The 14,096-nt window shown below is 52.1% G+C and overlaps 1 protein-coding gene across 4 annotated transcripts in view; it reads left to right on the top strand.

The window, feature by feature from the left end:
- LOC141930292 (ankyrin repeat and fibronectin type-III domain-containing protein 1-like) overlaps positions 1-14,096 on the top strand; it is a 261,254-nt gene that overhangs the window by 16,634 nt on the left and 230,524 nt on the right. For 2 of the 4 annotated variants that reach the window (XM_074840951.1, XM_074840947.1), the window contains exon 1: positions 11,247-11,479. The exons of 1 other annotated variant lie outside the window; for it this stretch is intronic. In XM_074840951.1, the coding sequence (XP_074697052.1) occupies positions 11,409-11,479 (71 nt within the window). In that variant the 5' untranslated portion in view covers positions 11,247-11,408. Of the gene's footprint in view, positions 1-11,246; positions 11,480-14,096 lie in introns of those variants that run through there. One more of the 4 variants, XM_074840950.1, reaches the window with a different exon arrangement.

Genomic DNA, 14,096 nt, shown 5'->3' with positions numbered 1-14,096 from the left:
GTGGCATGCAGTGCCTGGCCACGGCTCAGTCAGCGCTGGCCTCGCTCACCTGTTTAGGGGCTGAGGTGGTGACTGTCAGTGTGGGAGGACGAGGTGGCTGAGGCTGGAGAAGGGGCTCTGCTGTGCTGAGCACTCTCCAGCAAGTCAGAGGGGCTTTTCTTCAGCCTTGTGGGGTGGGGGAAGCTACCTGACCTTTAGTGCAGATTTGTTTCTGCATTACTTGCCCTTCTAACACATGGTTGAAAACAGGCTGTAGGGGAGAGGGAGCCAGAACTCTGTAACTGATCTACTGGCATCATCAGGAGCATTTCTTGGAGAAACAGAGCAGAAAAAGAGCATGTAGAGGGAGTAGATTTTGTTGGTGGTGATGGATTGCCTGCCTGTGTGGAGATACAGACCCAGCTCTGGGGTGCTGCTGTACAAATGTAACATGAGGGTCGCAACCCGTTGTGTCACTGTTCAGTGCAAAGAGCTTGGGAGCAGCCCATAGTCTGGCATTTGGGGAGGATTTGGAGGAGGCTCTGGAGGTGCTTGCTGCAAACCTCACCTCTGAAAGTGCTAGCGCTCACCTCCGGCAATTGCCTTGCCTGTGCTGGCTCAGTCCGCTGGGGTTGGCTTCCGCTGGGCTGCGGGCAGAGTGGTCATCGGCATGGACAGACCGGTGCACGTGATCTGAACATCCATCCCCGGGGCTGGCAGAGGGGTGGCGACCAAATGGGCACGGGAGCCTGATGTGGCACTGGCAGTCTGGGTCCCCATGTGCCTGGTAATGTTGTATCATTTCAGTGTGGCAACAGTGCCTCGCTGGTATTTTAGCTGAAGTCTTATGAAATCTTTATATCTTAAGTGTGGGTGACCTATTCATCTGTCTTTAGGCACTGGGCAAATACAGAGGTATATTCGATAAAATGCTACAAATATTTGCAATTCCCTGAGAAAAGAGCTCTGTGACTCTTGAGGTTTCGCCTTACATGTGGTTCTTTCTTGCTCTGCTTTTCAGGTTCAGATCTTGAAGTGCTTGGCAGAGACACAAGACTGGCCTTTCGCAGCCAGGGAATCAAAGGGCTTTGCCACCTCTGCCAGTCCTGTGCCCCACACTTGTGACTGTCTTGCAGTCTGCGTGATGCTGGTATCTGCCCGTGGTGATGGGGGGCAGATACATGCAGTGGATCTAAACCTCTTACCCAGGGGCTGATACTGCAGCCATGTGTGGAGTCTAGTAAAATCCCAGCAGCCTGGCCAAGTGCTTTGGGACCCGGTGCAGGGATTTCTGCCCTTCTAGACCATCCCTTGGGACCAGACACCTGGTAGGAGTGTATGCAGAAATGATATATAGTGTGGTGGTTTAGTCCCTAGGAATACTGAGGAGTTAAGCATGCTCTCAATGCAAAGAGGTGGCGTGATGAGGTGGAGGAGTATGCCTTTCACGAGGGCGGGGATGGTGTAAGGTATTTGGAAGCCAAGTTTTCTTCTCTGTCATGGAGAACATGAGAGGAAGCCCCATGCCTGACAGCAGACTGTTGCCTGGAGAGGAGGGTGAGGTGCTGGCATGCGGTGGGTGTGAGGGTCCTGCTTCCACCCCCCTTGGAGCACCACAAGTCAAAACCCAAGGATGTTGGGTTTCAGCCACCATTCATTGACTGACATGTCTGCTGCTGTGAATTCAGTAGTCTTTCCATTCCACTCCTTTGAAACTTGGAAGAAATTTTTCTGTGCATCTACACCAAGCAGATGGGGCGAGATGGGAAATTTCCAACAGCTGAGACAAGCTGTGAGGGTTGCTGAGGGATGGCGGCGTGGGGTGTAGTCGTGTGCTGCATCATTTATAAACCCAGACACTTAAAAGCAGGGAAGTGTGCAGTTTAAGGACATCGTAAATCTTGCCTCCACCCATATTGCAAACATGAAGCGTATCCTTCATACCCAGTGCAGGGAAGATTACAGCTTTAAAGGATCATAAACTGTCCTTTTTATTGCGACATTAAAATTCAAGCACAACCAGAAATCCTCCTGCAGAAGTGGCAATTGCAACAGGTCTGATCCTGGGAAAAGGGCTTAAGTGTGAGTAACTTCACTTGGCATAATCAGAGGGATTACCTGGGGCCAAATCCAGTGACAGCAAAGTTGGAGGGAAACGACACACATGTTTTGCCATAGACTTAGGTGGATTTTGTGAGTAGAGTGGGAGTACATGCCATGTGTGTACATAGACAAGCTCAGGATGTGCTAAACCAGCAGTCTGTGATCAGCTGAGTGTATCTGAGGATGTTCCCACTTTCCCTTCCCTTCTCCTGTTTGAGCTGCCTGTTTGACCTCTCAGCTGAGCCCTGAGCTGTCACTTGTTCCCAGTTCACCATTAGTGATATGAGATGGATTTGCCATAACCTCTGAGTCAGAGCCCAAGCATAACAAGGTTTTCCAGCTAAGCTATGCTTACAGAAATGTTCCCAAGAAATGTTTTCTGGAAGGGCTTGGAAATTCAGTTGTAAACAGAGATATCAGAAATATGTAATTATATTATTCCTCTATTTCCTTTGAAACGATGACAACGTTTCCAAGTGACAAAGCACTGCAGTCCTCCAAAGCTGGGGACTGGGTGTCATCCCTGCAGGGTGGTCCTGGTGGCCACCTTCAGAGTGGTGGCTGTGGCTCTGCCTCATGAGGCTTTGCTGAGATTATGGGTCTGGCACCATCTGGGGGTGCCCTGGGCAGGGTTATGTCAGCATCTGCCAGTGGATTTGGGAAGAAAACGGATCCTCTGTGTGCATCTCGAAGGATCCTGTTCATCCCGTTTGGTTAGAGCCATCCCTACCCATCGGGCTCATGCTGGGGCTCCTCTGTGCTGCTTCCGCGGCCTCCGGGGTTGTGTGGTGAAATGTGTGATTCCAGCTTTGTTTAGGAAAATGTCAAATGTCAGCACTAAAGTCAGCATTTATGAAATTTCCTAAAATAGGGTTCAGGTAGAAGTTTATACTTGCACTTCCTCAGTATGTTTTCAGATATGTCCCTCAACAGGCATATGTTAAGCTAGGACTGCTGGTCCTTATAGCAAATATCTATACTATATTTATATTCTCACCTTAACACATTTCTCCCCCCTCCTTATAAGAGGGTGCTGATCATCACGCTGAAATCGATACAAAACTGCCGTTTTGGCAGCTGTTCTCGTCTGGGTTTAAAAAGCAATATATGCTTTGAGTGGGACCTTCGTAAAACCTCAAGGTCTCACTAGCTCTCAGCAATCATCTTTGAAAAATGTAGGATTTTTTTTTTTCTTTTTTCTTTGGATTTCTTCCAAGCTGAGTGCTTTGGGGTTTTGCAAATGTCAAGAAGCAAAGACATAGCTTACACTGGGATCACAGAGTGTTTAAGCAAAGCCTTCTGGTGAAGCCGCTGCCGCAGTGATACTCCAGCACAATCTGTGGCAGAAGTGTTTGTTTTTGTTTGCTGCACTGATCTCACATTAGGATGGGTAACGGCTGTTTGCCCAAACTGTGGTTGTGCTGTCGGTCACAGCAGCAGAAGCGTGAGCTGGGAGCTTTGCACCAAAGGACATTGTGCTCTTTGCACAGAAGAATTGAGAGTCTCCGAGCCTCGTCCGGCCGGCAGCCGGACACACGGGAGGTACATGCATGTGCATCACTCCCTGATGCTCCACCAGCCGGGTCTCCTGTGGAGTCTGGTGTGCGCCGATGGGTCCAAGTGCTGGCTGGGTGGTGGGATGCACCTGGAGAGATGCTCTTGGGAGAGCAGCACCCGTGGTCCCATGGGCTTGGTGCCCCTGCGGGGTTCAGCCTCTACTGTTTCTTACTGATGATGCTCAGGCACTGGAAGAAGGGTCTTCTAGATATTGGAAATGGGGTTGCATGATAGAAGGCAAAGGGCAAGCTGCGTGGTCACCTTTGGACTGTTAAGGATGGAGAAGTCAGTGGTGGGGCCACCTAAGGACTGGTTTGGGCACTCCATCAGCAGTCTGAGAACAGGAATGAACAGTGACCTGATCTAGGCTTACAAAACCATAAAGGTGGTGAGTCAGATGAAGGTGCAGCTGTTGCTCACCTCATCTCTCAATACTAAAACTAGAAGGTGGCAGTGAAACTAGTGGGTGGTTAATTGAAAGAAGATGAAGGAAGGCGCCGCATCACTGAGCAGGTAGTGAATGCCTGGAGCTTGGTGCTGCAGTAGCTTGTGGAGGCAGATGGCTCGTTGGAAAGGCACTGGGCAGATTCTTGCGCAGCAAGTCTATAGATGGATCCAGAAAGGACTTGCCTGGGATTTACCCACTGACATACCTCATCCCATATTTGATGGTGGGAGAGTCCAAGGGAATGGACCGTGGGGTGACCAGACTTCTGTGCTCTCCCTAAACAGCCTCTTTGGAGGAGGCCAGGGCCAAACAGCAGAAAAGCCAGGTGTTTCTGGTCTGTGTGGGGTGCTGAAGTCTGCTAGGGGACACCCCAAAGGTCACGACAAATGTGCCTAGGGCAAGAACTTTCAGAGTCTTTCTTGAACTCTGCCCAACTGTAGGATGTGTCTGTGGGCACTGCCAGGCTAAACTTTTTCTACTCAGACTAGATTTTGCCTCCTGTAAGGACTCTTGGTTGTAGGCTGTAGATTAGATGTCTCTGCTTATTAAATGAATGTATTGGGCTGCAGCAGGTTTCACTTGATGTGTGCAAAGGTGCTTTGGGAGCCCAAACCCTCCAGAGAGTGCAACTCCCTTTCCAAAGCCAAGGGGACCTGTGCAGGGGGCTGCTGGTGGTCCCTACCACGTAGGTCTTTACCCCATGCCATGGTCAGCGTTGGCAGAGCATCGAAGGGCAGCAGAGGGAGGGGGTCAGTGGAACAGGAGATCTGGCCCAGGAGGAACAATGCTGTTTACACTGGTTTTGTTGCAAGCCAGTGATTCGTTGCCAGCTTTAATAGTAGAGCAAAGCGTATTTACTCAGCTTGTTTGGATGGCTAACAACCGCTGGATAAGAAACTGTCAGATGGGAATCAATTAGAGGCTTCAGCTCTTGAGTGAAAGATCATATTTGACATCTGATGCCCTGTGAAACTGAATAAGGACAATGCTGCTATTTATATGGTTCTTTTCTGGTTCCTTCCCCTCTTCCTCGTCATCATCTTTGCTCTAATATTAGAGCTCTGACCGTCTGTGTGTTGCTCCCAATGCAAGCTCTGACACCAGCCCTTTCACGTGGTTTCTGTGAAGAGATCTTTGTGTTTGCGAGGGGGTGGGGGTGGGACAGCGGTGCTGGCGGAGCGTTACACCGCTCTTCCCTTCTCGCCCCGGTGACGAGGCAGTGATTGCAGAAGGCTGTGTTTCTGATGGGGAGAGTCCGGTGCAGGTACTAGTATGTGCCCTGCAGGTGGCTGTAGATGGGGTCTGAGTGGCAGCTGGAGCCCGGGCTGCCCCGCAGCAGGGTCAGAGGGTTGCTGCCTGGGGGCTGGCTGCTGTTTCGGCTCTGGGTTTGCTGCTTTGGGTGGCATTGTAGCCTTTTGCTCCTTTCCACTTGATTCCTTGGTATGTTGAATGGTGACATGACTTCACCTGCTTCTGCTGGGGAACTGTCTTGTCACAAGAGCAGATGAAGTCATCTTCCCATGTGATGATATCCCCTGGCAGCGTATGCGTGGCGTGAGGTGGTGGGAGAGGGTGTGGAAGAGCAAAGGGGGGTGATGGCTGTTAGAAACAAAAAGCTCCTGCTGTCCTGGAGATCCTGCAAGACTCGTGGGTTAGGAGAGAGTCACCGTGAGTCTGTGTCACTATGACATCTCCTTGCCTACCACTCGGCCAACGCTGCCCCAGTTGCCAGTGAATGAGTCAGCAGGTAGTGACTCAGTAAGGTCACCGGACCGTGTTTACCCTCCAGGCAGAGAGATTCCTGGCTGTTTTTATGATATAACTTGTTTAAAAGCCTCTTCACTAAGTGGTGATGCTTACACCCTTGCCCGGGGCTTCTGGGCTAGGGTACTGGCAGGCTGCCGCTACCAGGGAGCCTGTGGGACTGTAGCGCTCGGAAAGAAAAGCATATGTGACCTCGCTGGAGAAGTGCCCCATCTTAAACTACGGGCATCCATGCAGAAACATGATGCTGTGAAGGAAAAGTTTGCAGTGGGCTTGTCTCTGCCTTGCCTTGGTACCACAGTAACTGCATTAAAGAGCATTTCCCTTGAACGCACTCAGTCCTGAACACAAATGCTCGTCATGCGTAAAGGAAAAGCTTTTCAGTGAGGTAAAATAATTAATTTGCACTTCTTACCTTGGGACTTAATTTTGAGGCTGGCTTGAGGCTCACAGAACACGCACTTGCTCTTATCTTGGCTTCTTTATCCCTTTTTTCTCCCTTTAATGATGATGTGAAAAGATTTTCCACTTCTTTTGACTGTTGGCTTTCTAGGTATGCAATAACGGAGGTGCCAAGTCTGGTAGGAACTTCTTACATATGTGGGTTGTTCTGTAACACATATGGAGCTGTGGTGTTGTGCATTGTACATCCCTTAGAAATAGCTTTCAGATTTGAAGGGTCTTTGGTCTGCAAGCTGAAACCTACTCTTCTAGCAGGGCTGTGCTCTTAGGTTTGGCAGCACTGCAGAGGTCAAAGCCAGCCCTACCCTCTCCATGCCTGGCTTGCTGGGCTCTTCCTCCACCCCTGAGTGCCAGCGAGTGCCTCTGCTCCTGGAGCTGTCTGCCCTGCTGCTGGCACATCGTCAGGCAGTGTGACCTCCCTGCTGAGCTGCTGGGCATCAGCCTCCGTGCCAAGCACGAGCACTTGCGCAGCTTGGCTCTGCAGCACATTGATGTGGACTTGGAAGAGAAGAGGAGCAGGTGAGGGTGCTTCAGAAAGGGTCTGTGCTGGTAGAAATGACCTCTTGGTAGCAGACTAAGAATGGCTGGAAGTACTGGGGCTCAAAACTAGCAAAGCTGTCCTGCTTTTCAGTGGTCCAGCCCTTCCACAGTATGGATGGAGCTGGTGAGCCTTAATGGGTAGGACACCTGGGAGAGGCAGGGAGACCCTGCTTGGCTGGGCAGATCATGTCACCCCTCTGTGCCCCACTTCCCCCCAGGACAGGAGACCTGCCCTGCCCTCAGTGTGTGCAGAGAGGGGTCAGGGATGAGCTGGGTCTGCTGGGCAGGCTGCTTGTGGGTCAGCAAGTATAAAAGTGCTTGTATCTCTTTTGCCTCCTTTCCTGAATTTGAACAAGGCTGTCCCTGTACAGAAATGTAGATAGCTGGCCAGGTAATAATTAACTGGGACAGGTATCCTAGTAATTACTCCTCCTGGGTGCTATTACACTGCCTGCACATAGCTTAATAAGTGGGGCAGGTGTGGTGAGGGCTGGGTTTTGCTCTTCTCTGTGTTTTTCAGGGAATGCCGAGTGTGTCCCGGCAGTGAAGGGTGGCTGTGCACTGCCTTCGGGTATGGTGGCTCATGAGGCAGCCGTTCTGCTGCCCTTCCCCGTCCATGGAGAGCAGCCAGTGCTCTCGGAGGGGACATCTGCCATGGGGTGGTGGATGTCCCGTGGGAGCTCTGGCTGTTGTTGCTCTCTTGGCTCATGCTGGGGAGCTGGGTGAGGAGCGGAGCGGTGGGAGGGCCGCTAAGGGGGGACACGTTGCATAGTGGGGTTGTGAAGTTTTCCCCGCTCCAGACGTGTGCGTGCACCCCGAAGTGGAGCAGTGCCTGCCTATGCTTGGGGGGGTTTGGAGGTTGGCCCTGTCGAGGGAGAAGGCGCAGGCTGCAGCGTTGGAGGCTGCGGGAGGATGTGGGGCTGGCAGGACGCAGCCTGCCCTGGCAGCACTGCCAGCACCCAGCCCTGCCCCGGGGTGCTCGCCCTGCCTGCCCACGGCTTCTGGCAGCTGCCGGGAGCCATGGTGGTGCTGATAGCTTTGGCAAGTTTATGCTGTTGATTTTGTCTCTAATGCCAACATCAGGAAGCACACTGAAATAAATTAAGATGACGACTGGAGGAAAGCCAAAGCCTTTCCATGGCTCCTGATGGAGTCACTCCCACCCGAGTGCTTAAGGCGTGAAGTGTCCCTCTGTGCCTTGATCGGCTCCGGGCTGCAAGTCAGACTGAGACGGGTGCTGACAAGCATCCCCTGGGTTCCCAGGGGTTATGCCTTGAGTAGATCAATCCATACACCTGTAAAATTGTAATTGCACAACTTAACAACGCATTGCAGCTTATCCTGGTACAACTGCAAGATAAGAGTGTTGTAAAAGTTTACAGCTGTAATAAACAGGTCCTCCTGTAAGGACAGTGTTGTTCTTTCACACCGCTGCTCGTCAGTTTTTAACTGGGATGTTAAAAATCATGGGTTTTCTTTAGCGAAGGTTACAGTCTGCTTTAAAGCTCCTGGTTAACTACACCTCTGCTCCTGCCAGCTCTTAGCCTGGCCCTGGCTGCCAGCGTGTCCCGTCCAGGCTGGCAGCACTCCCAACACCACAGGCATGGCCAGGTCACGTCCCTATGTCTCTCCCCTTGTGCCACGGCTGCTGTTTGGTTTGGCCTCGGCTCTGCGCCCGGCATTGCTTCTCAGGCTCCGGGATTTCTGTTGCGAGCATCTGTGCTGTGCTGGGGATGAGCAAAGGTGAAAGCTGGCTGTCTGGGCACCTCTGGACACGCAGGACTTGTGGCTTGACTGGATTTCACCCTCTGCTCAGCCCTGGATGGGTCCTGGAGCTCGCCCTGCTGCAGGGGAGGATGCTGGCTGCTCAGTAGTCAAACAGCCTGCTCTCTTGCCCACAAATTTTATTGGTGTGGCTTGGCTTTCTGGCTCATAGGTGAACTAATGAGCAGCAAAGCTATTTTCTCTCTTTTCTTGGTGTGTGTAGCGTTGCTTCATGGATTTGATTGTGGGGTTTTTGTGCAGTGTGAAATGGTGACAGTTCACCAGTGTTGACGTGCAGCCTGAGAGCCGCTGAAAGAGGGAGTGGTTGGATGGCTGAGGAAAATGAGCCATCCTGCGTTCTACCCAGCTGTTAGGGTAGAAAAATGCTGAAAGAGACTGAGGGGAGGTTGCACACTGCTGAGTCTTCCCCTGTGATAGAGCATGTTGTCTGAAGCAGCAGGGATGGTGATGGAGAGCGCGGCTGCAGCCCCGGGGCAGGGACGGTGCTAGCCTGGGCTGGGGGAGGCAGCGGCTCGCTCCTCATGGAATCCCCGCAAGTCACTGCCTGACACATGCACATGATGTGTTTAATGATAATTTTTTCATATGCCAGTACTCATATATTATTACATCTGCAGTTGTAGACTCCTACTGGGCTTTTGGGGGGCTGGGTTGTGTTTGGAGAGGGGACACTCCCCTTCCCCCAGCTGTGCTGGGCTGCAGGAGCATCCTGCAGTGCCCTGTTTGCTCTGAAGAGTGCCTCCAGTCTCAGGTCACTGTCATTGCTCTCGGGGTTAAAAAAAAAAAAAAACCAAGCAAAGGCATTGTGCGTAACTTGGTAGCCAGGAAGTGAATGGTTTGGGAGTGAATGGCATTTTTATCAGCAGGCTTTGCTGTGTGAGTTCACAGGCTGCCTTATTGCTCAGGGCTGTGTTGATTTACTTGTCCAGTACTGGTTATTGCACTTCCTTACTCTCTGGAGGTAATCAGGCCCTGGGGAGAATGTTTGCAACCATGAGCCCTTTTCCTTTCCCTTTTTTTTTTTTTTTTTTCCCCCTCCTCCTTGTTGCTGCCATACTGAAGCTGGGGCTCTATCAAACCCGTTATCTTTTAATGCATTTGTCCCCATGCAAGGTGGAGAGCAGGGGCCCATCCTGTGCACCAGCATGCAGCAGGGCACGTAGCCGGGGCAGCTCGCAGGTGCTGAAGGAGGCTGGTAGCGGTAGCTCCACTTGTGTCTCCTCCTGTCCCTCTGAGCTGCTCCTTGCCTTTGGGATGGATAACTCCTGTCTCCTAAGAGCCCAGCTGCTCCTTGCACGTACCTTTCCCTAGGGGTGAGGTGTCCTTAGCATCCTGATGCAATGTCCCATGGTGCTTTCCTCAGGAAGTAGGTTAGAGCACTCAAATGAAGAAAACAAATGTCTCTTCCCCCCCCCCCCCCCCCCCCCCAGTCTGTTTTTTGGAACTGGCAGATTAAAGAAACAGTGTTAATAAAGGTGTAGGGGAAGAGCTTTGCTCTGGGTAGTGAGGCTGGTCCCCGCAGGGTTTTGCTTAGATAAGCAACTTTATAAAATCAGGGAGGACACCTGAAGCTTTGGGCTATTAATGCTGGATTTACTCCTAGTGCAGGTCAAAAAAAAAGATAATTGTGTTTGTGTCTCATTACCCTGCAGTTTTGTACAGCAGCTTCATGGTAAAGGAAGAGCCTGAACAAACAACTGGCAAAGCAGTAAGATGCTTACATTATGGCAGCTGCTTGGTGAGGAAGTCAGCGCTTGCTTTTAATCAGTGATGTTGGCTGTGTGGGGCTCTTTGGGGCTCAAGCTTGGCCTAATCAGTCAGCTAATGCTGCCTGCCGCTGGGCTTGTCAGGAAGCAAGATTTAGAAGCAAAAAAAGTGAGATATACATACGCATATCTCAATCTTTTTAAATGTGTATTTTATGTGTTAAAAAGCCCACTGCCCTGGCTCTCCTCACGCTTTGGTGCTTCATTAAGGGGAGTGATGTGGCTTAGACTGAGGTTTCCCGTGCTTTGGGCAATGACCCTCTTCTCTGGCCTGCAGCAGAGGGGCAAGGACATTAGCTCAGCACAGGTGGGAAGCCAGGGCAGGTCATCCTCACCTTGCCACCATGAGCAGCCACAGGGTGGAGGGACGAGAGGGCAGCCCTCCTTGTCTGCCAGTCTTCGGGACACCCACCGCTTCTTCGGGACTGCTCTGGTCTTGGGGGAAGATCTGGAGGTTTGGGAAGAGGTCCCATAACTTGTTCCTACCAGAGAAATCTCTCTGACACAGCAGAAATAAAAACAAAGGGCTCTTCTTCAGTGTTTACTTTTATTTTTAGAAGACAATAAGTGAACGGATCGAGCTGCAGGCGGAAATGGTGTCTCTGAAGTTCAGGCTCCCCCTCCGCCCTCGTCAGGAAGCGCATGCTGCACGTGCGCCTGGCTGGGATGTTTGTAGACAAAGAGTTTCTTGATGCTTTTTTTTTTTTTAACTCCCCCCCCTCCCCGACAGTTCCCTTGCCCATAGGCAAAGAGGATTTGCTTGCTGACATGCTGGAGTCTTGCAGGGAGCTGGGCTCTGTGTGCTGGCGGAGCACAGCTGCGTCAAGCTGCTTCTCTTAGCAGCCATTTGCCTTGGGAGGGGGGAGAGCTTCCCGATTTTCGGTTTCCTTGGATTGGGGAATGAAATCATCACTGATGTGGTGCTGGTGGTGATGAGAATGGAGGGCTGAGGTGGCTCGTGGGTCCCTCCACCAGGCCATCCTTCCTCTGTGCGACTGACTTGGATGGAGCTTGCGCTTCCCGGCTCTGCCGCAGCCTGGCGCGGTGGCCCGCGGGTCCCCCCGGTGCAGAATGCGTACGTAGCCCTGTTTCTTTTGCTCCTTTGCTGTGTGCCCCGTGGGGTGCTGGGGTGTCTCCGGTGAGCCACAAGGCTCTGCCGCAGCGTATCGCGGCGATGGGTGTTTGTGCGTGGCTCGTTTGTGCTTGCTCTGGCCAGAAATCACTGCCAGCCACTGAACTTTTCACCAGAAAGAGACCAAACTGAAAACCAAGGTGTGTTCTTCTCCTGGTTGTGTCGGCGAATGGGGATGTGGTTGGACCTGGGTTTGTGCTCGTTGGGCAGATAGCACACCCAGCTCCACCAGGACCACGTGCTCCGTCGGTGAGCCGTGCTCTGCCCTGGGATGTGCGGCTTCCCGGGTGCCTTGTACGGGGCTGTGTGAGTTATGGTGCTTGTTTTCCTTGAGGGTTGTCATTTTCTCCATGTCTGTGGTGTCTCTTCTGTTTCTGTGGCAAAGGAACCCAATTTGAAGTAAACCCCAGGCTGCAGGCGGGTTTGTGGTGCCAGATGCCATAACAATGGGCAGATGCCCCTTGCAGCAGCCGTGACTGAGCACAGGGGCTGTGTCCTGCTGTGGTGCTGGGAACAGGGTTGTTGCCAGGGCCACGGCTAGGAAGTGGACAGAGAGAATTCACGTTTGTGCACAAAACAGCATGCAAAGGCTCTTTCATACAGTCTGTGACTGTCGTAGCATGGCACGGTCCCTGCTCGTCCATGGTCCGGTCCCCCTGCAGACCTCCAGCTGAGTCTGTAACCTCTGGAGCCAGCAGTTGAAGGCAAAGGGCTGTCTGCCTTTGCGAGGGGGAGGTGGGCATGATGGCTGGCTGGGAACGAAATGGAAGAGCTGCTGCTACTTTGTGGAGGCGATGATGCAGCCCAGCCTCCCTGCATCTGCCCGGGCTGCGGCCGCAGCACTGCTCCCATCCTAACAGGCTGCTGGGTGCCTGGGATCGCTCGCTCCTTCCCTGCTCTGCGTGGGGAGTGACTGTATCTTACTTTTAATGAGTTTCCTCCCATCCCGTTGAGTTGGCAGAGAAGGAAGTAGCTTGTTCCTGAGCGCTTGCCAGTCCTAATAGAGTGTTTTTCATGGACTTTGTGGCAATCCCAGCTCCTGCTGGGCAACAGCGTGGAGGGGACATGGGAGAAGAGCAGGGCTGTGTCCTCCCTCCTGCGGCAGGGCTGGAGGGTGGCAGGCAGCCTTTGCCTGCTGCAGACCCTGGCTATCAGCTCCTGACTCTGAGCTCCTCCAAATGCCTCTGAGGGATATGGGCTTAATTCCTCTTCTTGGACTCCAGCTTGGGGTCCCCTGTGCTGGCACAGCAGGTCCTGCCGGGTCCAGTGCTGCCCCCTCCGTTCTTGGGGAGCGTAACCCATAGCAGAGCAGTGTAACCCATAGCAGAGCAGTGTAACCCATAGCAGAGCAGCAGCTTTCTCAGACCAAAGCACTCTTTGATCTTACCCTGGGAAGCAAAGCCCAGCCTCTAAGCGAAAAAGTGCTTTAAAGGGTGCGTGGGCATCGCTGTCTGGCTGATGTCTTGCCTTTCTGCTGTGGGTATTAAGGGGGATGTTGTGTTGTACGGTCCTGTCAGTAGTTGTCTGTGTCCCTCCCTATGGACAAGTGTATTTCTGCTCCTCTCTGAGTTGGGGGAGACTTTATAACTGGCAGCAGTCTTCATCTGCCAAGTCCCCACCTCAAGCTGGCCTGTGGCTATGGTGAGAGTTTATGGAATTGCTCTTAATCCATGTGAGGTGCTCACCTGTGGGTATTTTGCTTTCACCCTTGTTTTTCCCAGGTGCCTGCTACTGGAAAGGGTGAGGGGATTTGGCAGCTTGGGCAGCCCCTTCAAGGACTGCAGGGCTGTGCAGTGCATGGGACATCAGCGCTGTCCCTGCCCAGGGACACGCGGCTGCTCCCCTGGCTCTGCTAGCATGCGTTTGGCGTGAAGCTTTCCCTTCTTATGTGGCATCCGTGTGGTTGAGCCAGCAAAGGGGCAGCTGGGGAGGGGGAGCCAGGAGAACTTGGCCAGTGTGCTGCCGGGGATGGAAAGTCCTGCCCTGTGCCAGCTGCTCTGGGGTGGGCTGGCTGCAGAGGTTGGCATGGCTGTTTCTTCCTCTGGTTTGCGAGTCAGTGTGCAAATGCCTGAGCAATGAATGCGTAACTCTCGCTTCCTTCTCATTAAGGTGCTGATTTCGTGGCAAGTTCAGTAGCTAAGGGCACAAAACCCTTTCAGTGACTTTGAATTAAAAGCAAGAGCAGACAAACAAAACCAACCCAAGCTCCCAGGAATTCCTGAATAGTCTGTATTCGTTCTTGTCAAAAGGGGATTTTCTTTCCTTTTCTTTGAAGGAACCTCCTGAAGCTGTTTATTTCATACTCTTCTTGGCTGTGACCATTTTATGCAAAGAAGTCAAAATCATTAATGTAAAAATCAGTGATTGCCAGGCCAGTGATCCTCACTCTGTAAATACTGCACAAGATTTGGCTAACAATGTAATGGCTTGAAACTGTACGAACTAAACTCTCTTTTGAGAAAAGTGTGAATGTTTCTGTAAGGGGTCCTGGGTGGGCTGCTGGGTGGGTTTGCATCTCTGGCCATTGGTGCCAGTGTGTTCTGGTGTATGAAATAAATCC

This window comes from Strix aluco, chromosome 15 (assembly GCF_031877795.1).
Source record: "Strix aluco isolate bStrAlu1 chromosome 15, bStrAlu1.hap1, whole genome shotgun sequence".
NCBI lineage: Eukaryota > Metazoa > Chordata > Aves > Strigiformes > Strigidae > Strix > Strix aluco.
Note: the sequence above shows the minus strand (reverse complement) of the source record. Positions and strands in the feature narration are given on the sequence as shown.